We start from the raw sequence: 27,974 nt of genomic DNA, 5'->3' as shown, positions 1-27,974 counted from the left end.
AACCTCTTATCCCCATATACCTTGCTTCTTCTTTCATTCATATATATATATATATATATATATTATATATAAAAACCTCTTATCCCCATATACCTTGCTTCTTCTTTCATTCATATATATATATATATATATATATATAATTATTTGCAGGCTCGAAACGCAGCGAGAAGTGACTCGTTTTGAGCTGGTAGATCTGCTACTTTGCTATTTTCTTTATTTGAATCCTGAAAAGTAAAATTTTTTGTCATGGGAGGTTTCCAACCGAGAGACGTTTGCAAAGACTTTGGAGCATTTATTCCTTGCAGTGTGAGATAGATGCTGCTTGCATTGCAGGAGTCTGTAGGATTAGGCGCTTATCATAGGAAAGTATTGAAATGTTATTTGTTTTTTTGTGACGAAGTATCATTTGCAAATGCAATTTCGTCCAGGTATGTTTGCAAGTGCAATATTCTGTCGCATGGCAATATAAATACATACAAAAGTATACAAAAAAATATGGCTCATATTCAGGACTAGAGTTTTTCCAGCAAAACTCATGACCTTACAGTACCAAAAAGAGCATTTTTGATGCCCCATAATAAGCAGAACTCTGTGCATGGCTCACATGTAACAATGTAAAGCCCAGCCTTTCTAGTTTGCCCATCCTGCAGTCTGCATATCATTGGTACAAACAAGCACTCCTCAGAACTTCACGCCCAATTCATACTTCGTAGCATAAATTAGGCTTTAGACATGAATGAAGAGAAAATGTCCCAGGAATCTTGATTGTGATTAAAAGTTTCAACTTTTTCATTCTCTGGCTGGCCTGCAGGCTTGTGTTGGGTAAGGCTGAGAGCTTTATTTACCCTTCGTTTCCCACTGGATATCATACTTTTGGTGGAGGTACCGGTCTCAGAGCCTATAGAGAAAAGAAAAAGTTTAAACTGTCTGACAACCGGATCGTTGATTGAAGCTTCCATCTTAAATTAGAATGGATTGTGTCAAACAAAATAAAACGAAACCTTTCTGACAATGGAGTGAGATAACTCATTATCTTTTCCCCTACCTTCAACAGGAGAATGACTAAATTTTGCCCTACACTCTGACACTGCTGGGGAAATATACTGTGCATACGTAATATGTACAGTATGTGTAGTAACTCAGGTTATACTGAGTGTAAAATGTGTAATACAGTGATTAAGTACTCTTAATTTATCTAAACCTAAATCTCTGCACTTCTCACTAGCTCTTGTCTCATTTATTCTGATGGCACTCCATCCAAAGATCACAGTTTGCTTATTGGCATCATGGCGCCAATCCTTGTGCTCCCTACTGCTGATTGCTTGTGATGTTGAACTACGAGCAGAAGCCCCTTCTACTGTCGCTGTTGCCATGGATAAGAGCATCGGCCAAATTCTATGAAGGTACTGTATGTCAGTCTAAAATCTGTTACTCAGTAGTGGACAGTAACGAGGCACATTTACTTGAGTACTGCATGTTTGAATACTACTTTTGACTCCACTACATTTCTAGTATTTCAAAGAGAAAATAGCCGATCTAAGGCAATTTGGGGGAAAATGTCTACATTTCAAAACAGCAATGCATTGATACAAAAAATAAATAAAAAAGTATTTGGTTTTAAAAGCATAAACTCCAGTACTTTAACACAAGTATACATTTGTCTGAGAAACTTTCACTTGTAGCCGAGTATTATTTGACCAGGAGTATCTACGTATACTTTGACTCAAGTACTGGAGTTGAGAACTTTGTCCACCACTGATAAATCAGTGTCACTCTTTACCTGACGTGCAGCCATGTAGTTCTGGGCAGGAGGCTTGGGCCTATTCCCTGCTGGAGGGGGTGGGGGCGGGGCCCCTTTAGGTTTATGTAGATTGCTCTGAAATGTCATAACAGGCCATGTCATCACTAAATGCACATGCACTGAGGATGCTGTATACCACATATCATCACTGAATGCATATGCACTTGGAATGCTGTATAGGAAGTAGGGTCACCAAAACATTTTTTTTGTGTAAATAACTAAATATCCGTATTTAGTTTTCAAATGTTCTTTATTATTTAAAAAGAAGGGGACATTTTTACAAGAATTTGGTACGGTACATTTAAAAACGAAATAAATCTAATAAAGTCCATAAATTAAATAGGAAAACTCAAGAAGTAGTGAAAATAGCCAATCTACAAGCTGTTGTAGATTGACTATTTTCACTACACATCGATCGGTTATTTTCACTAGTTTGGCTAAAATGTCTCTTTTGGGTTTTGAGCTAAAACGAACCACAGTAAATGTAAAGAGAACACATTTGACTTGAGTTCACATTAGGCCTCACTCAGACCTTTGCAGCATTGCTGCATGCTTGTTGTATGAATGCTGTGAGTGTCATGGCCGCCCCAATGTATTTCCAATGGAAGTCACATGGTTTGAGGGCTACATTTTGGACTACAAGCTGTTGTATGGCTTTCGGCTGTGTTTCGACTGTGCCCCTCCCCCTCAAACAACACAAGTGTTGTGTCAGACCATGTGACTCCCATTGGAAATGCATTGGGGCAAGCTGTGTCACACCCTTTGTATACAGCAAGCATACAGTAATCTGTTGTAAAGGTCTGAGTGAGGCCTTAGGCTGAGCTCACACCTTTAATGCACTGCATTGCTGTTGTGAGTGTCATGGCCGCCCCCAATGCATTTCCAATGGAGGTCACATGGTCTGTTGTAGGGCTTTCAGCTGTGTTTCGACTGCGCCCCTCCCCCTCACACAACACAAATGTGTCAAACCATGTGACCTCCATTGGAAATGCATTGGGGCGGCCATGACACTACACAACAACAGCAATGCAGTGCATTAAAGGTGTGAGCTCAGCCTTAGACTGTGACTATAGACCTGTACGTGCCCGTCGGCCACCGGCCTACTTGAGAACGATGCAACTTGGGAACCTAATAATACCCGTCAACTTGGCATAGTACCCGTTTTAACTATATCTGTCTGTGTCCCTTTTGTGCCCATGCTGTATATGGAGATATCTGTATCTGTCTGTGTGCCTGTGCCTGAAGGGTGCAAACTGACTGAAAGGTTTACTGGTTAAGTAATCAATTTGCAGGTGTGGGGTTTCCATGGCAATCAATTGGCTGAGGCAAATGCTGGGAATTGCACAGGTGATTAGGCCCACTGGCAGAGCCTGAGCAGAGCCTTTTGTGGTGGTTCTGGAATCAACACATGCGTTCCACCCTCCCTGTGGGGGTGTGGAACGCGTGTGTCGATTGTGAAGTCGGTGGGGCAAACGGTTCTCGAGTTACGTGCATTACAACCGTACACACACACGCACGCAGACACACAGAGACGTGGTGCATTTATAGTAGGATGTGTGATTATGAAAGTCACGTTACCTGTGCTGCTGCAGTGCTGTGGCTGATGACTGGCCTCTGGTTTTGGTAAAAGCCTGGGTTATCCACCGCATGTTGCTTTGTGTGTACACTGTTGGATGTGAGAGACGGATTTATCATTAACGATAAGGTGTCCAACCATTATTCCGACCTCCCAATATTCCGACCTCACGTAATTCCGAACAATGCAAATAATTAAGAACTCCCATAGGTCCGATATCCCGTTTTCTCGACCATATTAAACCCTTAATCCCGAAATGCCATTGTTCCAGCCCTGTCCATATTAAACTCATAATCCCAAAATCCCATTGTTCCGACCATAGACATATATACATAGACGCCTCATTTGCCGCTGCAGTTCATTGGAGCGACGTGTATCCCAATGAAGGCGGAAGTGCAGTGCTGAAGGCTTCTTCTTTTTTTAACAAATCTTTATAACAGTCATGACAATATACATTACAAAACAAGACAAACAAACACAAACAACAAAGTTATTAACAATACAACATCAGAGCCAGGGGGGATTAGATTACTAACAGAAAACATTAAAAGAGTGAACACAAAGCAACAGTTCTCCGCAGCTTTCTTATTTAGAAGTGCTGAAGGCATTTGCTGAAGGCGACTGCGTCGCTGCCCGAGTGACGTCACTCATGTGAATCCTCCATGTCTCTCGCTGTCACTCAAGTGACTACTGGCCAATCACAGCGCGTCTTTTCCGGGACTTATGTTACGCACGCGGAAGCTTGACAAGCTTCCGCTTTGCTTCCGCTATTCTTCGCAAGGAATGTCGGGAAAATAGTGCCTTCAATTTTGACACACGCCTCAGAGCCGGAAGGGGCGTCTATGTATATATGTCTATGGTTCCGACCTTTGCCCAACTATGAGCCTCGTGCACGAGGCCACCGTGGGCAAACGCTCACGCACGGACCGCAGACGAATGCCGTTTGGATAAGTGTTTGATTTTATTTTGCTGCATGTTTTTACATTTCTGTCCAGAAAATCGCACAATCCATTGACGTTGACCCAACGCGTGTCTGGTGCATGGTTGGGTGTGTGTGTGTGTGTGTGTGTGTGTGTGTGTGTGTGTGTGTGTGTGTTTTTATTTAACAAAGAGGTGGATTATTATTTTTGTATTATTATAGGCAGGAGGCAAACCATAGTCCTAGAGACCTATCAGTGCCTGCTATCCCCCAAGAACACACAAGGCAGAGAGAGCTTCCTGTTAGTTCTGGCAGGAGAGAAAGGACAGTGGGCGGGTCCACGGGGGGGTGCCCTGGGCGCGGCGGTCGCTGGGGTGTGGCCAGCGCTGGTTTCCTGCACCTGGCCGGCAGCTTTCGAACCACAGCCTGTTGGCCGGGTGTGGCCTTCCCTCCCGGTGCTGGTTGCGCCTCGGTGAGGGCTGCGCGCGGGGAGCCCCTCCGTGGACTTGTCTATAGCTGGAAGCCTGGAGGAGAGGGGCAGTGACTTGGCCAATCACTGCTGACCCGCCAACTGGAGAGTGCAGTGGTTGAGGGTTGAAACACTCTAAGAAGGTTGGAGACCACCTGATGACCTCTCTTCCAGGCCAAGGCATCCATTAGAAATGGATTATATTCGCATCTTTGATGTATTTACAAACTGAACTTACAAAGTGACCTCCAGGAAAGTCTGGATGGCAACCGAGGAAGGTCGGTGACGCTGGAGAGACAGCTGACCTCCAGGAAAGTCTGGCAGGGCAACAGGGGTTAGCAACCTCTGTTGCAGCACTCGCAAGAGGGCACCATGCAAGCTACAGACTGTACAAATGAGCAATACCCCAGAGTCTCCCGAGAGAAGGGGAGGAAGAGAGACTCGATAGGACAGATTCAACGACAACAACTATGACAGTGACACAGACGCAGAGAAGGCTCCCTTGACTCAAATACACCAGAGTAAGGCCAAGTGTGGACAAGGACGGACACATGCACACCGCACAGATGAACAGTCTGATGAGACGTAGGAGGACACTAGGCAGGAGGCAAACCATAGTCCTAGAGACCTCTCAGTGCCTGCTATCCCCCAAGAACAAGCCAAGAACAAGCCTGGAGGAGAGGGGCAGTGACTTGTCAATCACTGCTGACCCGCCAACTGAAGAGTGTGGTTGAGGGTTGAAACACTCTACGAAGGTTGGAGACCACCTGATGACCTCTCTTCCAGGCCAAGGCATCCATTAGAAATGGGTTATATTCACATCTTTGATGTATTTACAAACTGAATTGTTTCAGGATTCCACGGAAGATGGAACAGAGCTCTGGACAGGCGCCATCCATCACTGGATCTTTCTGCGGCGCCTTAAAGACGAGCAGCGGCTGGTGGAGGTCAGAGCAGGTGCAGCAGAATGGGGAGAGCCTCGCCCTCGACAAAAGAAGAAATGGAGACGCCTTGAAAGAAGAATCTCCCGTTTGAAGAGGGACTACCATCGCGGGGACTTCGAAGTGCCCGATTATTGGGATGCGATAAGGCATTGTGTGCACGAGTTTGTGTGAGACATTTGTAGGGCAGTTGAGATATTTTTGTATAGACCTGTGCAACATACCAGGGGTCTGCAACCTTTTTGAAACAAAGTGCCATGTTTTTATTTTCTAGCTGGGCAGTGTGCCATCTCAATGTCAACGTTAATTTTAATGACACGCAAACCGGGCCTATACTGTTCTGGCCTGAGGTATAGGCCATACCTGTGTTTCTGTTGTATACTGTATGTAAACACATACAGTATATCTCACAAATGTGAGATATTATTTTGCAAATGATGATTGCTACTTATTTTCTAATTGCATTGGTTTGCGCTAATATACTAATATAGTAAGACGCGCGAACGCGGGAAGCGAACGCAGCTCGTAAATTGCAATAACAATTAGAATGAATTACGTACTTTTTTTTAAAGTTCTCCTTTTTTTGTGTTTTTTAAGATTCTTTTTAGTTAAGTTAAGTTTTTTTTTAAGTTAAGTGTTTTTTTTAAGTTCTTTTTTTAGTGTGTGTATGTGTGTGCGCGTGCGTGCGTGTTTTTTTAAAAGTTTTTTCTTTTTAAGTTTTTTTTTAAGTTACGTTTTTTTTAAAGTTTTTCCTTTTTAAGTTTTTCCTTTAAGTTTTTTTTTAAGTTAAGTTGTTGTGTGTGTGTGTGTGCGTGCGTTTGTTTTTTGTGTGTGATACAGCTGCGCCCTCTGGTGGCGGGCGCGTGGTGTTACAGCGTGACACACAGACAGACAGACAGACACACAGACATGTTCTGCTAGGTCTCAAAGTGCTCAGTGCGTTCGCAGTCACTGCGTTAGCAACTACTACTACTAATAATAATAATAATAATAACAATATAAACAATAATGCTAATTTAAGCTAACAATAATAACAATAAACAGTAAAAAAATAAATAAATGGCGTATCTGCTAGGCTATTTGTTTCAACAAAGTTGACAGGCCTATAATTGGCCTATATTGATTGATGATTGATTGATTGATGGATTGATTGATTGATTGATTGATTGAATACTTTATTGACATTTTGCCGAGAAAAGTATAGGCCTACGTGTTCGTCTGCTTAGAGGATTTAAAACCAAAGAATGGTGCTGGACCCAAAAATTATCAAATGAAGAAAAAAAGGTAATGTCCGCGCACGATATGTTTGCTCCCCATGAGTCATGACCCCGTCTTCTCTTTATTTTAACAAAACAACGTTTGGTTAAAATAGAAATGCTCACTGCAGTGAAACATTTAATCTAAAAGGGATAGCATGAATGGTGCCCTCCATGCGAGGATAGCATAATTAGTAGGCTAGTATCGTAGCAGTCTATTTGCTGTCGACACGACAGCGACCTGTTCCTGTTTAAATTAATAGGCTACAGGTTATGATGTTTAAGCTATAACCCATATTGAAAAAGAAAGTGCCTCGGTGGCGTGCGATCGTGCACCAACGCACGAATAAATAGTTTATTTATTGCAGAAATGTAAAAACAGCATAGAATACAGTGAAACATTTAGTCTAAAAGGGATAGCAATCGGTGCGCTCCGTGCGCATTTCTGCTCTGCAGCAGCCCCTGTGCGTCTCATCGCTCTCAGTCTATGGCACCAACGCATGATATTTATTGCTGGACAGAAATGTAAAAACATGCAGCATAATAAAGTCAAACACTTAGTCTAGGAATAGCATTTATGTATTGGACATAAATGTTAAAACAGCAGCAGAATAAAATCAAACACTTATCCAAACGGCATTCGTCTGCGGTCTGTGCGTGAGCGTTTGCCCACGGTGGCCTCGTGCGCGAGGCTCAAAGTTGGGCACGGTTGGAATTATTATTATTATTATGGGTTTAATATGGACAGGGCTGGAACAATGGCATTTCGGGATTATGGTTTAATATGGTCGAGAAAACGGGATGTTGGACCTATGTGAGTTCTTCATTATTTGCATTTTTCTGAATTATGGGAGGTCAGAATATTGGGAGGTCGGAATGGCAGTTATGGCACCAATGATAAAGGGGTATGCCAGCCTAGCTAAATCTTAAAATGTATAGTTTGATGTAACAGAATAGCTTTCAATATGTTAGTTTAGTTATTTGCTAAAGTGCTTTGGGACAATTTGGTATGGTGCCACTAGTCAACTCAGTTAGCCTAACACAGTATCTTGCAGACAGTAGTAGTGAGTGAGTGAGCCTACTGGCTGATACTTTCACTTACGTTGGTAACACTGGACATTGTCTTCGTTTCAATAGGATCCCTGCAACTGTGCCAATGGCACCCAGAAGCAACAGTGCAACAACACCGCCGATGATGCTGTCTGCACAAACAAGGACCATGCATTACAGTCAGGTACAGTACATACAATTATTGTCTCCACCAGGCCGAAGGCATGGGGAGAGAGTATGTTTTGCACTCCGTCCGTGTGTGTGTGTGCGTGTGTGTGTCCGTCCGTCCGTCCTTCCGTCAGTCTGTTACCAGCTAATCTCCGGCACCGTTAACCCGGTCGATGCCAAACTTTGCACACACACTCCCTGGATGCCAACGATGAACCTCTGCCCCGCATTTTCCAGAACGGCCTGTTATAGCGCCACCATGAGGCAGCTTTTCACATTTTTTACCTAAAACTGCACCGATCTGCGTGAAACGTTGCATGCACACTCCCTAGAGGCCAAGGACAAACCTTTGACCTGAATTATCTGCATCTGCCTTTTATAGCGCCACCAGGAGGCCGACTTTTGTAAAACACATTTTTTTATATTACTCCTCCAGATTCTGTCCAAAAATCTCACAAATCGTTACACAGTATCTCTATAGTCATGTGCTCAAGTCGGATCTGTCCGATATTTCATATTCCATCCTAATTGGCTATAATTGGCTTTCACAGTTTGCAAGATTGCCCCGTTTTGAACACAAGCCTCAAATCATGAACGCAGCATGCAAATTACGTGAAATCTTTCACACATTTTCCTACTAGGCTGAGGAATATATCCCACCCTTTTCACATTGGCCTGTTATAGCGCCACCAACAGGTTGATTTTTGCAAAACACATTTTTGGAACAAAATACCTCAAATCATCCAATTGCCAAGGCAAACATGTTTATATTACTCCTAAACATTTTGCCAAACATCTCACACAGTCCTATCCTCCTGGTGGGAGACCTGTGCCCAGAAGGGCACTTTTTCTAGTTAATTTATGTTTTCATACTTAACCACCTGGAGGCTGCTACAATACAGTACTGAGTATTTAACCGTTTTCAACTAATTGCCACTATGCAGCTTTCCTTGAACAAATTGAGGGCTTGGTGCCCAAAGAGATAGCAGGGATATATTCGAGAGTAGTTGTTGAACTAGATAAGCATCTATTCTTTTTGAGTGAAGAAAGTAGGTCTTACTTCTGATCACAGAGCTTCCATCCTTTGCATCACAGTTAGGAGACATCCAGCCAGCCTCACACTGACACTGGTTCTTGTGATTACACACCTGAGAAACAAAAAGTGTAGTGTATTATAAGTGTGTGAGAGCAAAGTAAAACATCCACTATCAGCAAGGATGGGTACATGGTAATGTAGTTAAACCACTTAAAAATAACCCATCTAACAACTACAATAAATACAACGGTGGATGATATAGCTATAGTTATCGTTATATAGTGCTCAGTGTATGTCTCATCGGTGACATCAAATTCCTGTGTAATTTTAGTACTTTAAAGTGAGAATGTTATTGTCGTCAGACTGTAGGTGTACTTACAGCATGGCCTGGGCATTTGGCGGAGCAATTGATAGCTCTGTATGCTGTCTGAAGGTCCACACACTCATTACTGCTGCATACCTTGAAGTGATGAAAAAATGACATATTGGACTGGTTAGTTATGTATGTGTTTGTATTTTGCTGCAAGCCAGTTACATTTTCAGCATTTGCGGCAGCAGTGAGTGACTCAGTAGACAAAAGTGCTGCTTGGGAAACGGAAGGTTCTCGGTTCGATCCCTGGCTCTGTCGAAGTGTCCTTGAGCAAGACACTGAACCCCTAACAGCTTCCGATGAGCAGATTAGTTACTTGCAGCATGGTTTCCTCTCCTGTCGGTGTGTGAATGTGCACATGAATGGGTGAATGTAATGCACATTATAAAGAGCTTTCAGGTATGAATTGCTTGGTAAGGAAGATAGGGTGTGTATGGTGGTGTGGGTGGGGTTGGAGGGGGCTTTAAGGCAGGAAGGGGCCAAATGCCAATTGATTGCCAAACCTCCAAGTTTATAAATGATCCCATTCTTTAGTTGTGGTGTGATTGTTGATTGGACTCGTTTATTTGTGGCAGCGGTGGCCGAATGGATTGCGGAGCAGTCTTGATACCGGAAGGTCGCCAGTTCGAATCAGCGGTCCGACACGTTAAAATTACCACCGCTGAAGTGCCCTTGAACAAGGCATTGAACCACTAAGATGAAATGTTCTATGAGCAGGGCCTGGCTGGAAACAAGTTCTTGAGCTTAGCCCAGATACCCTGGATAAATATAGTAATCATTTCATTTCATTTCATTTCACCTGACCTGCCCAATGCAGTGTGATCGGTTAAAGAAATTCCAACATGTCCAATGCGATGTGATGTGATTGGTGAAGGGGAAAAAGGTTAACATTTTCCACTGACAATTTCATCGACACAAACAGCCGGACACAAACGGAAAGTGTAATCCTGTGATCTCAGTCCAGGATGTTTTTTTCTCAAAGAAAACAAGTGATCCTGTTACCTTTCCATCTCCACATTTGCTCCCAGTGTCCACTTGTCCAATATCAGTGCTGGAGTATTCATTGAAGAAAGCTGCCTTGCATTCACCAAATCGAACCATGCGGCCGTAGTTTGGATTATCATTGCCCTTGGAGCAGAAGAGCTTCCCGCACATCACATCTCTACAAAGAAAAAGGGGAGGAGGTTTGTCAGTGCATTCACACTGAGCTTTTCTCTTCACAGATGAGTAAGGCTGGGACCGAGGCTACACTGAGCTAGGTCTACACCAAAGGTTATCAACCTTTACAGTCTATGTTCTCAACCTGTGGGTGACGAAGTGGGCCGGGGCGACGATATTGCAAGTGGACCCCCAAATAATTGGCAAAGCACTCATATGTTAATGATAATATAAAACACGCACGTATGCACGCACACACGCACGCACGCACACCCACACACACGTTGTGCTAATATTTTAGAAATAGGTCAACAATACAAATTACGTTAATTATTAATTAATTTACTTTTACTGCGTGGCCCCAGTGCCCCCCACAAAATGACCGGAACTACTTAATATTGACCAAAATCAGAGCAGAACTCCCACCACGGGACTCGGGCAATCAATTAATACAGTTGCAACCACTATATTAATGGCATTAGTATGTCACATAGCTATCCCTTTAACACAGCAAGTGGTCAGATGGGTGGACCACAAACGCTTTTGAGATTTTCAAGTGGGCCCTCCAGAAAAGGTTTGAGGTCTACTCTACTCCATGTATGAAGAAAATTATTTATATGTACTGTAATCATAATTATCAATCACAGTTACTGGTCTTGATGATTTTGAGGAGCTACTGAAGGTTCTCTGAATCAGTGGTTCTCAAACTGTGGGTCAACTCAGGACCGATTTGCTTAATGTGCAATATTGCTTTCTCACTCAACGGTAAACAGTATAAACATAAGTGTACAGTATACAGCACATCTGCACAATGTCTGAAGTGACAATTTTAGGACATTTTTAATACCTCTAATATAAAAAATAATAATAGACCATTACTGTGTCAAATCAATAAATTATACCAATAACAAATTGTCAAATATAACAAAAGACAATCTACAATTTCCCAACGCCTCACAAGGCCTGAAAAGTTTGAGAACCACGGTCCACTGCCAATATACCCTTTTCTAACAGCATGCCATGTTGGTGGTACTCACTGTGGCTGACAGGGGATATATGTGTCTGTGGCGGTCCGTCTGCAGTAGGCATAGTAGGTACCTCTGGTGTTGGCGTTGTAGCACGTCTCAAGACTGCCCTCTATAGCAGCTGTGGTCAGGAAGAACAAGGAGAAGAACATTACTTTAGTGCTGTGCTGTGCCAAGACAAGAAGTAGAGGGCAATGCCATCCTAAACAACCACAGCAGATGTCTTTCAAGTGGTTCCTAAGCTCGAGACCCAAAAGAGAAATTAGACATTTGCCCGGGAGTCGGACGGGACCCAAACTATTGAAGATAGCAGATCTACAAGCTCACAACACGTTGCTTCACACAGCGTTGTGAGGTTGTAGATTGCCTATTTTAATTCTTCTGAAACATTAGTTTTCTAATTTACGGAATGTACTTATTTTGTATTTATTTATTAAAAACCAAAACATAAAGGCATATATAGCCTACTCGTGAGTTTGGGAAACGCAGTGCTCTAGTCTGCAGTGTCTCAGCTGTATTTGGCCTAATTTGTGTATGTCACTTGTAGAAAATAACTGATTTATTACAACGTGTCATGGCCATAGGTTAGCCTATGCATTTGAACCAAACGTAAACAGAAAGTACTAAAAAATACAATCTTTGAAGACATTCGAGGAGCTCATCATGTGCAGGTATCCAGCTCGAGCACCGAAGTCTGACGTCACTTTCAGTAGAGGGCAGCCACCAACACACAGGTTCATGTATTTTTTTATTTGCATTGAAATCTCCATAGGGCGATTTTAGGTCGCTTCATATAAGAACTGTGTTATATAAGTAAAGTAAATAAACCGACCACCCCGGCCTTTCTGTCAGGGGAGTGGCTGTGCGTCGTTAATGATGTCCATTCATATTTGATACAGCCAGTTTCTGGAGAAAATGGAATTAATGTGGCCGCAAAAGCCTTGAAACTACATATGAAGGCAATGTCGCTGCTAATATACGTCACGCCCAGCTGTCAACACATTGCGTTCCTGAGATTCCTCGTTGACGTAAGCTCAGCTGGCGGTGACTCGACTCGTACTAACCACGAAACATTAAATATCAATAAAATTAAAATAAACGTAATTGACATTCAGTTTCTGTTGTGCGACGGGCAGATGCAGCCACCCGCCTACCCGGAAATGTAGTCTCTTGGTTGTTTGACTCGTTTCTAACGCTTATTTTGTTACTCTTTGGGTATATTTGTACATTTCCACCAGTCGATGCTTCATATGATCATATCCATATGAGTGAAAAGGCCGGGGTGATCGGTTTATTTTTCAAACACAGTTCTTATATGAGGCGATCTAAAATCCCCCTATGGAGATTACAATGCAAATAAAAAGTACATGAACCTGTGGACTGACGCCCTCTACTGACAGTGACGTCAGGACTTCGGTGCTCTTCGTACCTGGCCCATACATCCTGGTACACTGGTCAGCTCTCTGTGGACATTGGCCATTGTGGCAGTAGCCTATTCCGCCGTCGCATGGTAGGCCGTTCACAGCGAAGACATCCTCAGGGCAGTCAGCATCTCTTCCATTACAGTACTCCGCCAGGTCACAGTCATCCTGCTTCTTACGACACTCGCTGCTCGTGGTTAGGATCTGAGGAAAGTTTGGGAGCCACGCCGGGGATAAGTATTTACTCTTCTTTACATAAATGATGCCCCAAAGAAATCACACTAAACCTCGTGATGAATTTGACTCAAAGTAGGCCTACTCTGGTCATTAAAAAAATACATACCATTAAGAGCTTTCAGCGTTTTGTTCAATGAACTTCACTCTAAACACTGAGTATGTAATACACAATAGCGCCACTAGAGGACAGTGTTGTCAAAGCAGTGTTAAAAAAGGGTTTAAAAGGGCATGGTGGACAAGGACCATCTTATGCCATGATGCTTGAGGGTGTTAATGCCCACCCTAACGCAGAAGCAAACTAGAAAAAGTGCCCTTCTGGGCACAGGTCTCCACCAGGAGGATAGGAGTGTGTGTGTGATGTTGGCAAAATGTTTAGGAGTAATATAAACATGTTTTTGTTTGTTTGTTTTTTGCAACAATTTTCTTCATTTTGTTGAGGAAATGCAGAGCCAGATCACTCATAGCATCTCTGAGGATAGAATTCTGGATGAGCAGGACATGTGCAGCATTTTGAACGAAACAGGCCACTCTTTGGAACTTTGGAAGGCAATGTTAGCCAATCAGTGTAGAATCTCAGAAATCCAACAGACTCGTCTTGATCACATGACTACAGAGATCATGTGTACCGATTTGTGTGAGATTTGGATGAAATCTGTGCGACTAACATAAGCAATGTGTTTTGCAGAAATCGGCCTCATGGTGGCGCTATAACCGGCAGATGTGGAGGGATGCAGGGACAATGTTTTTCCATGGCCTCTAGGGAGTGCGCATACATAAGTTGTATACAGATCGATGCAGTTATAGCTAAAAACAGGAATTGGCCTATTATAGCGCCACCATGAGGCTGATTTGGAAAAAAATTAGTGGCATGTCGTCCTCGGCTTAGTGAAAATGTGCGTGTATAATTTCACGGAAATTGCTCACTGTGTTTGTGATTTGTGGCATTTTGTTCGAAACGGACCAATCATGTGAGCTTTGGAAGCCAATCTTAGCCAATCAGGATGGAAGATGGGAAATGGGGCAGATCCGTGTTGATCACATGACTATGGAGATAGTGTATACCGAATTGTGTGATGTATGGATAAAATGTGTACGAGTAATCTACAGAAATGTGTTTTGCCTAAATCGGCCTCATGGTGGCGCTATAACAGGCCGTTGAAGAATATTTGGGGCAGAGGTTCGTCGTTGGCATCCAGGGAGTGTGTGTGCAAAGTTTGGCATGGATCGGGCCAACGGTGGCAGAGATTAGCTGGTAACGGACGGACGGAAGGAAGGACGGACGGACACACACACACACACACGGACGGAGTGCAAAACATACTCTCTCCCCAGCCTTCGGCCTGGTGGAGACAATTAGCCACCGTGTTAATATGGCCAGTGGAGAGATATTATGCATTTCTCACCTTGCAGTCTTCACAGCACTCTCCCACAGCGCACTGTGAACCTGCAGTCAGTGTGCAGCTGGTGGCATTGCAGCATGGGTCACTGCACTCCTGAGTGAACGAACAACCAAAACAATAATTAGTTTGCTATTTTCATAATGCTACAATGTGGCACATAACCAAGTCTGTTATCTCCTATAACAAACCATGTCCCCAAGTTATTAATGCCCTTTTGTCTAATATGCTCCTCTGTAAGTAAACCATAATTTAAATTTGAAGTCAATTACTTGAACAATTCCAGTAATATTTCTTGATACTGTTTAGATTTAGGAGAAAACTACTGCACTTTCCAAATTGATGCTGCAGTTTTATATTCCAAATTCTAAGTAGGGAAATACTATATTGTATGTTCCAAGTCCTTGTGGTACTGTAATGGAATGTCATCACACTCCTGTAACAGGTCTGAACAGCTGCAGCGAGAATGCATGCATCTGATCACATTTGATTACATTTGGGTATAGCCCCAGCTGAGGGCCCTTGCCTTCTTACTGTTCCCTCTTATTCAGCATCAATAATTCAATTACATTTCTTTCTTTTCAAATTAATAATTGTGATTTAACCCCGCAAACGTCACACCAGGAGGTTTGAGTTGCAGTGTGTGATGTTGTAGAGTAGTTATGGAGGCTTGTTATAGTGGAGATGTGTTTGTGCATGTCAGGAATTCTTTGTAGCCGTTTCCAGGAGGCCTCTGGGCACGAGAAATGGACAAGACTGAGCAGACAGACATCTTAAAGGGGCATTTTACTATGTCATTAATATAGGCTACCTTAGAGCTGTTGTGTGAAAATAATAAAAAGTCCCCCCATTCTGTGTTTCCTAGAACTGGAGGTCTGAAAAAAATCATTAACATGGTGAATCACAACTTGATGACATCATCAAGATGTGATTCACCATGTTAATGATTTGTTTCAGACCTCCAGAATGGGGAAACACAAAATGGGGGAACTTTTTTTTTTAATTATTATTTCCACACAACAGCTCTAAGGTATATTAATGACATAGTAAAATGTTGTTAATCATACAATGTTTCTTAATGTACTATTAGTAGCACCTCTAATATAGCCATTCTATGGTCAAAGACAGGGAATTCTCTGAGTCTCATGAGTCATATGCGCTATGGACGGACCACAGTATACTTCAGGGCAGTGCGTCTCTGAACTGGTACGCAGAATTGTAAGCAACCTTAAAGCTCACTCTACCATTGCACTCCTCTCTCTCTCTCTCTCTCTCTCTCTCTCTCTCTCTACTCTCTCTCTCTGTGTCTCTCTCTCTCGTTCGTATTTTTCTCTGATAAGAGCAACATCATGGGAGCTGAAAGATTAAAACATACAGTAATGAATGCCTAAATGCTCAGATTAGCTGTTTACCTCCAGAGTGCCACAGTCACACTCCTCTCCCGTCTCCAGAAATCCATTCCCACATCGCGGAGGAGCCACAACTTCTTTGTAGTCCGGCTTGTCCAGAACACACTCAGGGGTCCGTGAATTCAGAAACTTCTCATAGTTGGCACTGCTACAACTACTGAAGGACCTAGGAATGTCATAGCTAAGAAAAAGATAAAACCCTGCTCTTGTTATTTTGTCAAAGTTGTCAGTTGTCATTACTTGTTTATAATGTCTCGTAAATGCTTAGAAAATCTGATCTTTGGTGCATCTGATTCCCTGCACCATGGAAGAGCCAGTGTTATCTACTTATGCAAAAACGTAGGTCCAGGTGCTTGCTAAAAAAGAAAATAACTACTATCTGCCATGCCATTTAACTAGCAACATTTGAGATGAAGTCCTTGCTCCTCCTTTCGCCATAGATAATGTAAATGGGGCCGTTTGTCTTGTTTCCCCCTACTACAGTACCTGAGTGCTGCCGCCATAATGCAAGTGTCTCCGGAACAAGCACAGCCACTGGAGTCATCATGGTTCATACCCAAGTTATGGCCCATCTCATGGGCCAGCGTCGCCCCTATGGCGATGGCCCTGGAGTTGTGGTCCTGAAAAAAGTAACCAAGCATTAGTCAATGACTTACATGCCAAAAACTAGTTTAACTAACTGTTATTCGAAACAAACTGTAATTCATCTTGTATGCCCACAAAATGGTATTGTTGTTGACACAGAAGGTGATAATTACTTTTTAGTTAGAATCACTCATGTCACAGTTAACATACATTGGCAGTTTATAAAAGACAATATATTAATGTTTTGGTATGTTATTTTTCATAAACTAGGGCTGTGTGATATGTCCCCCTGTGGGTTCAGACTGAAAATAGAACCAGCAGCACCAATGATACATTGAGCATTGAACCAGGTGGAGGCTTGGGTGGACCGTGGACATGGCCCATGGCAGCTCTCTCGCCCCCTTTCATGACTTTCTTTTTCAAGGCCGAACAAATAATTACAAAGAAGAAAAACAACAAAAAAAGTGTTGTAACCTGCCGTTTTCTTCTTCTTTCTAATTATTTGTTCGGTCCGAAAAATTGTGTTTGTTGTCATGATTATGTCACAACTCGAGTTGGCTTTGTACGAGGCTTAAAAGGTCTTTAAATAAATACTTTTTGAAATGTCTATGAGGAAAATGAACGGGGAATCATTTCCTGGTCCCTGGTAGGGGGCAGGACTGCGACGCTCTATATGTCCTGTGATCTGTAGAACTTCTGTAGACTTGCATTTCTGTCACCATACTCGCTCACTATACTTCCTCTTCTTATTACAACACATTGAGGATGCATGCTGACTTAAAATTAACCATACAATATTTCTAAAACTTCAAATGTTGCAACTGAAGACATTGTACAAACTCCAGTCTATCAACATAAATTATCTACTTTGTACACTGGACCATACAAACTCTTTAGACTGTGATCATTATTAGATTTTCTTTTTAACACTAATTTTAGGTTTACCAAGAAGTTAACACATTTCATTTACAGCAAGGTTGAAAATGGGGAAGTGAATTGCTATTGGAGCGAGAAGAATTGCACACACTCAACTTAGACACAAACACTCACTCTAGGGCTGCACAATCTATCATGTAGTAGTGGTTTCAAAGGTATAATTTATTTTAATTTACAATGCCACTGTGGTTAAATATGGTCAAGATGTTTATAGAAAGAGCATACAGTTTATGTAAGTAATCTAATTTGTTTCTGAACAGCTACTATAATCACAATGAAATCAATAAACAATATATCACAATATCTAACAAATCACTTAAATATCGGTAACAATTGTTGCTGTTTTCCTAGAGTTTCTTACGTACCTGTATTATCCCAGATGAGTGACCTGAGCAGAGCGTTCCAATAAAAGCAAGTCCAACTGTTGCTCCATCAAAGTCAATACCACTGGAAGAACATGGAAAACACATTATCCACTGTTGGTAGAAAGTACTAAATACCTCAATGCCTCAAGGGTCTGTACGCTATAAGGGAGTAATTTGCATAATAATATAATAAATAAAATATCCAACACAGATTTCATATAGAGGGTATGCGCGTGACATCATCATCATACCCGGAAGTTATGCGGGAATGCCTACTGAGTGACAAAAAACACTTTCTGGCCTTGACAGCCCATACATCCAAACAGAAAAGTCCTATTTGATTGAATTCAATGACTTTAAACAACGTTAAATTAACTTTGTCACTCACTTTGCCACTCGATCTGCCATTCACTTTATGCATGCGCATACCCTCTATTGGTTGATGAAATATTAATATACCTTTTCATGTACATTTTACCATGTAACAAAAGTGTTATATATACCCATAATATGTCCTTTTATGTCCTGATTGTTCTTGTCCTGCTTGTGTTGCACTGAGACTTTGCACTGCAACACAATAAGGATTGCAATGGAAACAAGCTGTAAGCTTTTTCGCATTGTCCTTTTGACTATGGTGGGTCAGATGTAGGTTACATGATCAATAAAGATATCAATCAATCAGCTGCAAAGACTGCTCTGAAGCTGAAAGCTCACAGGTTCAACCTCCTGCGAATGTCTGTATGCCCACCGCCTCCCATGTATTGTAATGCAATTGAATTATCCTTCAACTGAACTGCATTCAGAGCAAGTTTATTTTAATGATCAATCAATCGATTGTGTCTGGGCTTGGATCAATGGAACTAACACTTTAAGGAGTATTTAATCCTAAAAATGACTTGTTTAAATTGTTTCTATCAATTATACACAACATGAATCCTTGAATTCACGGAGATGTTTCTGTTTTTGTCGCATTTACAAAGCCAATAATTTGATGGCCAGAGGAATTTCTGGTGGCCACCAGTGGGCCCCGGCCCACAGGTTGAGAGTCGTCTACATCCAAAAAAATGTATGGGATCCATGAGAAATGTCATATTCAAACTAGGCCGACCTGATGAGATGTGCGTTGTCATGCTTCTTCCTCTTCACCAGATCGCTGTTCCTCCAGTTGTTGAAAGCATCCAGCGTGGCTCCAGAAGGGGGGACAACGTTGATCTGGTCCCTGCTAGACCACACCTCCAGGCCCACCAGGGCGATGAACGTGTTCAGAGGTTTGTACACCTGCAGCGTTCACCAGTGGTGGGAGAACAAAGTACTTCAGTAAAGGTATCAATACGGCAATGCAGTTAATCATACTGTCTAAGTCTGGCATTCAAAATGTAATGTAATAAAGCTAATGCACTCATTGTGCAGAATGTCTCATTTCACGAGTTCAAAATGTATTAAAAAAATCTTTTGAAAATGGCCGAAATATATAGGGCTGAATTGGTTAATGCATGTTTTGTGATAATAATCTAAACCTAAAGTAACTAGTAATTAAAGTTGTCAAATAATTGTAGAGGAGTAAAAGGTACAATATTTGCCTCTGAGATGTAGTGGGGTAGAAGTACCACCACTGCTGGCCATCACCCAGTCAGAGTTCATCAGAGAGAGATAGATCAAATTATATATATATATATATATATATATATATATATATATATATATATATACATATACAGTAGATGCATGTTTTTCTACTATGGAACATGGAAATAGAAATAACATAATTTGATAATTAAAATTAAAAAAAAATGTAAATCATTTCTGTACATAAGATAACATTAATGCATTTTGTCTACTGTAATTTCACACTGTCTAGGACCCAATGTTTACTTTGACCATGCATTTCAGGACCTATACTAGTTAATGATCAAATTATGTTATTTCTATTTCCATGTTCCATAGTAGAAAAACATGCATCTACTGTATATGGTAGATCAGAGCTGATGTCATGCTCATTTTGTTGGTGAAAGTTACAGTAAATAATACTCCCCCCCCACACCCGGCATAATACACATTCTGCACCCTTACTACTTTTGCCCCACCTGTGCTCTCACAAACTTTGCAAACCCTACAGTGAGTTCTCAGGCCTAGATTAGTACAACCTTTGGTAGAACTATGGCTATGAAATGGATGCAACACAAAAATACTCATTATTACTCAAATTATCATTGACTTTTTACTGACTACAACATCAAACTAAATGCGAAAAACACTACAAGGTTTGTTGGAAATGTGTAGTCACATTCATATCAAATCGAATCTAAAAAGCTGGTTCCTCAAAGGCATTCTGACGTACATTAGTTTGCGGGTTACATGATGTAACATGTATGATTGTGCTCTGTGAAAAACTTCCCAGTGGTTTTTTGAGTGGTGCAACCACTCCAAGGAACAGCAATGTCCGTGTCCGTGTGACACCTATGTGACTCGTGTTAACCTATGTTTGTGTGTGACTCATGAGTACCAGTAGGGGCGCTGTCGTGCCAGAAACAGAGAGAGAGAAATAGTGCTGTACTGTTGCCTGCTAATGAGAGCGAGAGAGAGGGGGGGAGGGGGGGTGTAAGGGGGGGAGTTGCACCACTCAGTTCACACGGGTGTGATTTTTTATTTATGACAACTCACCATATTGACAAAGTTGACTATTTCAAATATCCTCTTTCGGAGTTCTGCTTCATCTCGCTGTAGCTTATTGTACTGCAACATAAAGTCAATATGTTAGAGTGAGCTCATGTCCTGTTTCATATGTCTTACTCACCGCCGTCACCGGCCAAATGTTTGATTCTTTAGATTTACCTGATAGCTGGTCTACTTATTGGGCCTCATGCGCCAATAAGTTCCTAACTTTTCCTCTTACATATCTTCCTAAGTGAATTCCTAAGAGAAGTCCAGTCAGATTCATGAAACGTTCTTAAGTAGGCAGAATTGTTCGTAAGCATGTTCTTATGATGATGAATCCAAATCCTCGTAACTTGAAGGGGTGCAGTGCCAGTTCATTCAAATTATCATAGTGGTGGGTATGGGTATGGTGCATTTGTTTGGGTTGGGTTGTAAACTCTAAACCAGTGGTTCTCAAACATTTTCATGTCAAGGACCCCCAAATTGACATGCATTCTGCAGACCCCCATATGAAAATATTTTCTGCTAGGGAAATGTTTTGAAGATTTATCAAAATGTTTCGAAAATAGCCGATCTACAAGCTCAAAATGGGCAGTAATGGGACGCGTTTGTGAGCTTGTAGATTGACTATTTTCAGTATTTTCAAGTATAAAATGGGATTAAAGTGGTAAAATGTTCCATATTTTGCTGTGGACTGCCTGGAACTTCCTCAAGGACCCCTTGAGGTCCTCAGACCAAACTTTGAGCATCATGCAGATGGCGCTGTTTTTCCTTTATGTTTTCAGATTGCACTTAAGAACGAAAAAGGCACCCTAAGAGTGCTCTACAGTGTGCGTAGATTCTGTTCTTACCTACGAACAAATCACAGCTAAGAAAAGATTGAGGGATCCCAAAACCTTCTTAAAAACATCCTAAGTGGGTCTAAGAACTTCTTAAGAACGGTTGGCGCATGAGGCCCATTAAGGCTAGGAGGTTGAAGATGCTAAAAGCTTCATTGTTTTAGTCTGCTGAGGTGCCAGATCATGGCTGTGTGGTTTGCCACAGGATGCGCAATGAGTTTCTACAAGATTATGCAATCAGAGTCAGTTTTCTGTTTCTGTTTTACTGGCACATGAAACAGTGAGTTGCTAAACCTCATGTCCTGTTTCATATGTCTTACTCACCGCCGTCACCGGCCAACTGTTTGATTCTTTAGATTTACCTGATAGCTGGTCTACTTATTAAGGCTAGGAGGTTGAAGATGCTAAAAGCTTCATTGTTTTAGTCTGCTGAGGTGTGGTTTTCTGTTTCTGTTTTACTGGCACATGAAACAGTGAGTTGCTAAACCCCATCCAACTGGTGCGGCAAACAGGATAAAAAATAATAATTTGCATCTCATGTCTGACTCAGGACTGATAACAATGATGCCATACAGCCTGGCCCATGTCTGATAGCTTGGGTTGGTAACATGAAGCTTGTTATCTTACCTCACGGTTATCGGCAACCAGGTAGAGCTCAATGTATTTCTGCTTCTGGATCATAGAGGGACCCTAGCAGAAAAACAAATACAACAAAGTCATGTTTTAATAGTCCTGTGATATCAGGCATTAATGGTAGTACTTTAGTACTAGTAGTAATTATAGTAATAATATAATACAATTTTGAGATTCATTCAATTCAATTCAAAGTAAAGAATTAAAACAATACCTAAAGTTAGACTATATTGTATAGCACTGTAAGTAAATACACTAATTAGTTAAAAAGATAAATAAACAAGTAACAGATACATTAATTAAATAAAAGTCAATTCAATAAATACACAAATACATTTAAATAAGGAAGTAGAAGTAGCGCTGAAGTTTTTACCCCGAATCGTGAGCGGCTGCGGCCTGTCGGGGGCTCAAACTCGTCGCTCCAGCTGGTGTTGGTGACACCACACACCATGGGCTTGGAGCTTTGGTCATCATATTTCATTACTGCATGGTCTCCCGTGTCCTCGCCAGACAACGGCTCAATCAGGTAGCGTTGTGCTGCTGTTTTGAAGTAGCCCCTGAAATATAAGATATTGTATAGCAGTGGTTCTGAAAGTGGGGCCGAGCAACCTCCAGGGTACTTGAGGGGATTCCAGGGGTTCCTCAGCAACAAATTATATGCTATCCACATCACTTTAACCAATTTAACCCTAGTAACCATCTAGCTTACAACGTGTCCCATCATGACACGCTGTGAGCTTGTAGGTCTATCTAAACATCTTTAAAAAATATATATGTTTTTTAAGCATTTTAACTACACAAATCTTGTATGGGGGTCCCTGACACAACATATTTTCAGATGGAGGTTCACGGGGTCCTTAACAAGTGAAGTTGTAGTGCTTGTGCCTTTTTTATTGTACAGCTTAACTGGAAAGTAAATGTCCCATATATAGCAATAATGAATTGAACTGCATTGTATTATCTATTATTTAAAATAAGGTGTACGTTGTCAGAGAAATATGCTGTATGTGTGGGGACCCACCTGAGTCCATCACAGGTGCTGATGCTGACTGTTGATTCACTATCGTTCACAATCTTGCCATGATAGTAGCAGTGATCCTAAAAGAGAACATGATTAGTGAATGATATCCTTTTATGGATTCATTTGATTGGACAGGTCTCTCACTTGGAACAATCCATACTTGTACCATCATGGACATTCTGTATGGCAAGACTATAGTGGCTTTTTAATGTTCCTTGGAAGTACCAGGCCACTTACAATGTTAGTAGGAGTTGTGGTGACTGGTGTGTTGTCTTCCTGGTAATAGGTTTCACTGTAGTCTTCACCAAGTAATTGTCTGAGAATTAGAAAAGCAGAAATGGACAGAATGGTCACGTCATGCCAGTCTGTAATCTATTCTTAAGAAGTTGACATTTGTGTCTATGTGTGAGAATCATACACTGAAGAAGACCTATATTTATTGCATTGTGGCTATGAGCAGTGGGTGTGACGCCTTTCCTTTGAAACAGTTATGTGTGAGAGGAACTAGCCTGACATAATGCGTAGGATGTGGGTTTTTGTGATGTGCAAATCATTTGATCCATTCTAGTGTATTTATTAATGTAGCCTGACAGGCAGGTTGGTCAATACTAGACAGACAGACAGACAGACAGACAGACAAGACAGACAGGTTGGTCAATACTAGACAGACAGACAGACAGACAGACATGCACAGTAGAAAGGATACAACAGTGTTGTGATTTACCTATTTTTCTCCAGATGCATCTCAATGTCTTTGCCGTCCACGTTCATGGCATATTTCATATTTTCTGGCCTGGAGGACTGAGGGGGAAACATAACTATATAAGTAACTATTACAAGATCAGCAATGCTGATTCAGCATTAAAAGACATTGGTCAGGAAGTTTAGTCTAGAAAGCTAGACAGAAATCCAGGCAACCAACCTCAACCAGACAGGCGGACAGTGGTATTATTGAGGCAAAGCATGACTGCTTTACTGTGTGACATCTTTTATTTTACCTCTGCATCTCTCCTTTGCACTGTGTGCAGTCTGATTGGACGAACCAACTCGTAGTTTGTAACCCCCTCAAGCTCAGGAACAATACTAACTGTAGGGAGAGAAGGAAGACACATATGGAGAGAAGAGAGGAATTAATTAAGAAAGAATGCTATCACCTGAACCTGAAGCCACAAAGTCATCATGACCATAATGGTCTTATTATATTATTATAATATTATTATTATTATTATTATTATTATTATTATTAGGTTATTATAAGGTTTAGGCTACAGACAAGATGTCATATCCACATTTTAAGATTAATATCCACAATTCAAGATTGAACACTGTTATGCATTACTTTATTTTTTGCACTGCCTTTAACACATATAAAGACAAGACAAGGCAATTAGACAATGTTACAGGAGTCCTTAGAATTCCATGTTTGGAACAGACATTTTAATAGACAGTATCCCAATAGATTTCTAACAGGCTAATGAATGTGGGAATCATTCATGGATATGTTCTTTTGTAAATCTCCTCTTCATGTACATTTTACCTACAGCCTTTCCCATAATGTTAACACCTGATTGGTGAAACGGCAATAGTTTTTATATATACTCTACCTAACCTGACTTTCTTTAGGCAAAGTGACTAATACTAGACAATTCCTGCTAAACTATGTACCTCTGGGGTGCCCCACAAACCCTGAGGCAACCAAGCCTATAATTACATCGTTTTCCATTGTCCATGCCCAGCAATCCATAACACATTGCAGTGCACTGTGTGTACACCAACAACACATGTGAATGAAGCTTAGTTATGGACAGTTTTTATTTGATGTTTTATTAGAAATAAATCTATCTACAGTTTAACGAACACAGGGATTTGTGTTGCATTGTGACTGCTTTTTATCAGCTTCAAGATAAGCAGTTATAGGCTATAAGATATGCCTCTGAAAATGTTGCCCTACAAACGGAAGTAGCAAATTTCCATGTTCTTGTCTCTGAATATGAGCAGGATTCATATCAGTGAATAATTATATCTAGACTAACAAGTAATGCAAGATCCATTTCTGTGCCAAGTCTGCCTACAGTTCTTTTTGGCGTGACAGGAAATAACCTTTGAAATAATTCTTCAGTGTTACTGCACGCTGCTGATGTAGTCAAACTGCTCTTTGTCTTTTTGGAACACAGTTGGATGCCTTGTTGTGTCACAGGGACATTTGCATCTTAAACATTTAGAGGGGAGGTAGTACATGAGATGACTTGCTTGTTGCAAATTGTCCTGCACACTTTTTTTGTCACATTGAATTCAGGATTATAATGCAATTAAGAGCACCATAATGATTGGTTCTGCTTTACTCATACCTTCCTGTACCTCCGATGTGTTTCACTCTGCATTTGCTGCTATTATGCCTGATTTTCCCTCCAGGGGAGGTTTATCTTATCTTAACCAGACAGAGCACCTGGGCTAGAATTCCTCTACATTCTGTAACCGTGGGTGGTAATCTGTGTGCTTGGATGTCTTCAGAAACCATATTAGGATCGGTTCGAAATTGTGACATCTTCACATGATGTTTACAACACATGTTATGAAACCTAAACGTTTGCAAAATCATCTCTGTGTACATTAATGACTCATCTTTACCTGCCGTGGCAATGTACTGGATGTTTTGATAGCTCACCTTTCTGCCTGGTACATGGTGGAACCTACTACTGTACTATACTGCAAGTAGGAGGAGGTGTGGCTTTGTTATGTTTCAAAGTTCAGTTAAAAGAGTAGATGCATGCGTGCTTTGGAATGCAGCAAAGTTTATTTTTTTATTACAGCCCAATAGGAATGGTGGAAATATCCCTCGTTCGGTCATGTGTCCTGTTAAAGTGTCTGTGAGTCCTGAGCTGTTACTGTTACTGCTCACACTTACGGTAGTTTCACTGCATATTAGTGCATATTTGGACTGGACTGAATAAGACCATTAACTAAATATCTAAAGTGTAAAAGAAACCCCCAAACCACAGGGGCAATTAAGAGGGAAGAGCTATGTTACCCATGAACCCCTCTCATAACAAAGCATATATATCTGAGACTTTCCTGCCAAGAATGACTTACAATGAAGAAACAATCTTAATTCCATGGGTTACCACAATTACGGAAGGAATAATCAGTGTACTGACAATATTTCTATGATTCCTTAATTGGGACAACCAGCTATAGACTATAAGGACAAATGACAAGGTGAGAGAAGGCAGATCATGTGCATGTTGAACATGCCATGTTCAACATGCACATGATCTGCCTTCTCTCACCTTGTCATTTGTCAACATGTCAGGCACATTGCAACAGAATTTCACATGTTTTGGTTTTTAGCAGTGTAAATAGTCCCTTGAGTCACATTAACTGATTTCCTCCTCTTGTCATATTTTACACAGACAGGAAATAATAATAATCATCACCATCATCATCATCATCATCATCATCATCACCACCAGCACAGTATAATTTATATTAGAGGTATACTCCATAATGGGAATATGTATGTACTGTATATGTCAGGTAGTTTGCATAGTCATGTCATGCTGCGCGTGTTATATGTTTGTGTTGTCATTGTTGTAATTGGTTGGATTAAATTAAGAAAAAAATAATAACATATTAATAATAATAATAATAATAATAGCTTAACATGGTCCTTTTCTCCCAATGTCTCTTTCCAGCCAATCCATATTAAAAAAAAAAAACGCATGTGAACATGGTTGCACTAAAGAAACCGCAGAGAACATGGCTACCTTTAAACTGTTTAGTTATGAATTAGTCATTGTGTTGAGTGTAGCCAAAGAGTATCCAGTGACTTACCTGAAGGCTTGAGTAAGGTTACTAGCATTGGGATCCACAATAGGAGCGTACGTGTCATTGTCAGAGTGCAGACAGTGACTGTAAGAGAGTGTCTGAGCCTTGGCTGTATGGCTCTCTACCTGTAGTTTCGTCCGGGCAAGGCCACACCTTTGCTGGCCGTCCTCAGCCTGTCACAGTCAACTTCCTCAATGACAAAGAGTATGCATACAACTTCACATGACAGGCTGCAGCACGCCCACTATTTGCAGAAAGCAGTTAAGTTGAACTCGGGCTGTGGGGCTGTTGTAAATAACATTTGTAGGTGTGAAAATGTCAGTTTATCCGATACAGGCTAATTCAGCTATTTATTTTGCTTCCGCCCAGAGCTTTGGCAGTGGCTATACTGTAGAAAATGCACTTTTAGACAGCCGTTTAAAACATTGTGTAATTTGAGTAGCAAGAGGACAGAAAGTGCAAGCAACAGAAAGTTATGGATTTTTACAGCTAAAGATATCAAGTAATCTGTTCCTACCTTGTCACTCAAAAGAAATGTCTTGGATTGACTTCTCCTTCTTCTCCTTCTTCCTGTCCGCTATGCAATAAACCCATGAGTCAGCAGTTTGACTCACGGTTTCTTTACTCAGGAGTTTCACACCACTTCAGTCACTGGTCACACTATTGTCGCACAGATTTAGAACGGGCTCTGACAATTCCCGATCCATGTCAAATAGAAAAGAACTCGGCCTCATCCTCAGCAGTTTTGATGCTTGCTCACTCTCTCATCCTCCCCTCCCTACCTCACTCACCCACTGAGTGCATGCTTGGACTACAGCCCAAAGCACAGAGAAAGTCTAGTCTAGAAGACAATCAGGCCAATGTACAGCCCCTGTCAGTGGC

At 41.3% G+C, this 27,974-nt stretch overlaps 1 protein-coding gene across 4 annotated transcripts; it reads right to left on the bottom strand.

Annotated features, from left to right (window-relative positions):
- Positions 1–157: 157 nt before the first annotated feature.
- Positions 158–27,683, bottom strand: adam28 (ADAM metallopeptidase domain 28). 4 transcript variants are annotated; one of them, XM_079515206.1, is made up of 23 exons: positions 27,610–27,683; positions 27,099–27,282; positions 24,266–24,354; positions 23,992–24,068; positions 23,505–23,583; positions 23,268–23,344; positions 22,620–22,803; positions 22,241–22,303; positions 20,781–20,852; positions 19,228–19,397; positions 18,120–18,201; positions 16,720–16,853; positions 16,237–16,414; positions 14,831–14,920; positions 13,199–13,394; positions 11,782–11,890; positions 10,589–10,748; positions 9,596–9,676; positions 9,241–9,328; positions 8,065–8,164; positions 3,380–3,467; positions 1,781–1,876; positions 158–898 (listed from the first exon to the last, which is right to left on the bottom strand). In XM_079515206.1, exons 2-23 carry the CDS (start codon positions 27,154–27,156, stop codon positions 866–868), a joined length of 2,304 nt encoding a protein of 767 aa, XP_079371332.1. In that variant the 5' UTR covers positions 27,157–27,282; positions 27,610–27,683; the 3' UTR covers positions 158–865. The 4 variants fall into 4 exon arrangements, with proteins under 4 accessions (XP_079371332.1, XP_079371333.1, XP_079371334.1 ...); XM_079515207.1 differs by having other exon boundaries at positions 27,099–27,278; positions 27,610–27,642; XM_079515208.1 differs by lacking the exon at positions 1,781–1,876.
- Positions 27,684–27,974: the final 291 nt, after the last annotated feature.

The sequence above is a fragment of the Electrona antarctica genome, assembly GCF_951216825.1.
Source record: "Electrona antarctica genome assembly, chromosome: 12".
NCBI lineage: Eukaryota > Metazoa > Chordata > Actinopteri > Myctophiformes > Myctophidae > Electrona > Electrona antarctica.
This window is presented reverse-complemented; position numbering and strand designations above follow the sequence as displayed.

What these genes read in the sequence shown, in the direction of transcription:
- adam28 (XM_079515206.1), bottom strand. Translation starts at nt 27,156, where the DNA reads ATGACACGTACGCTCCTATTGTGGATCCCAATGCTAGTAACCTTACTC. An exon ending in CCACAACTCCTACTAACATT is followed by an intron (nt 23,345 to 23,504) that starts GTAAGTGGCCTG and finishes GTTCTCTTTTAG; the next exon opens with GATCACTGCTACTATCATGG. An exon ending in ACTCATCTGGGATAATACAG is followed by an intron (nt 16,854 to 18,119) that starts GTACGTAAGAAA and finishes TACTTTTTTCAG; the next exon opens with GACCACAACTCCAGGGCCAT.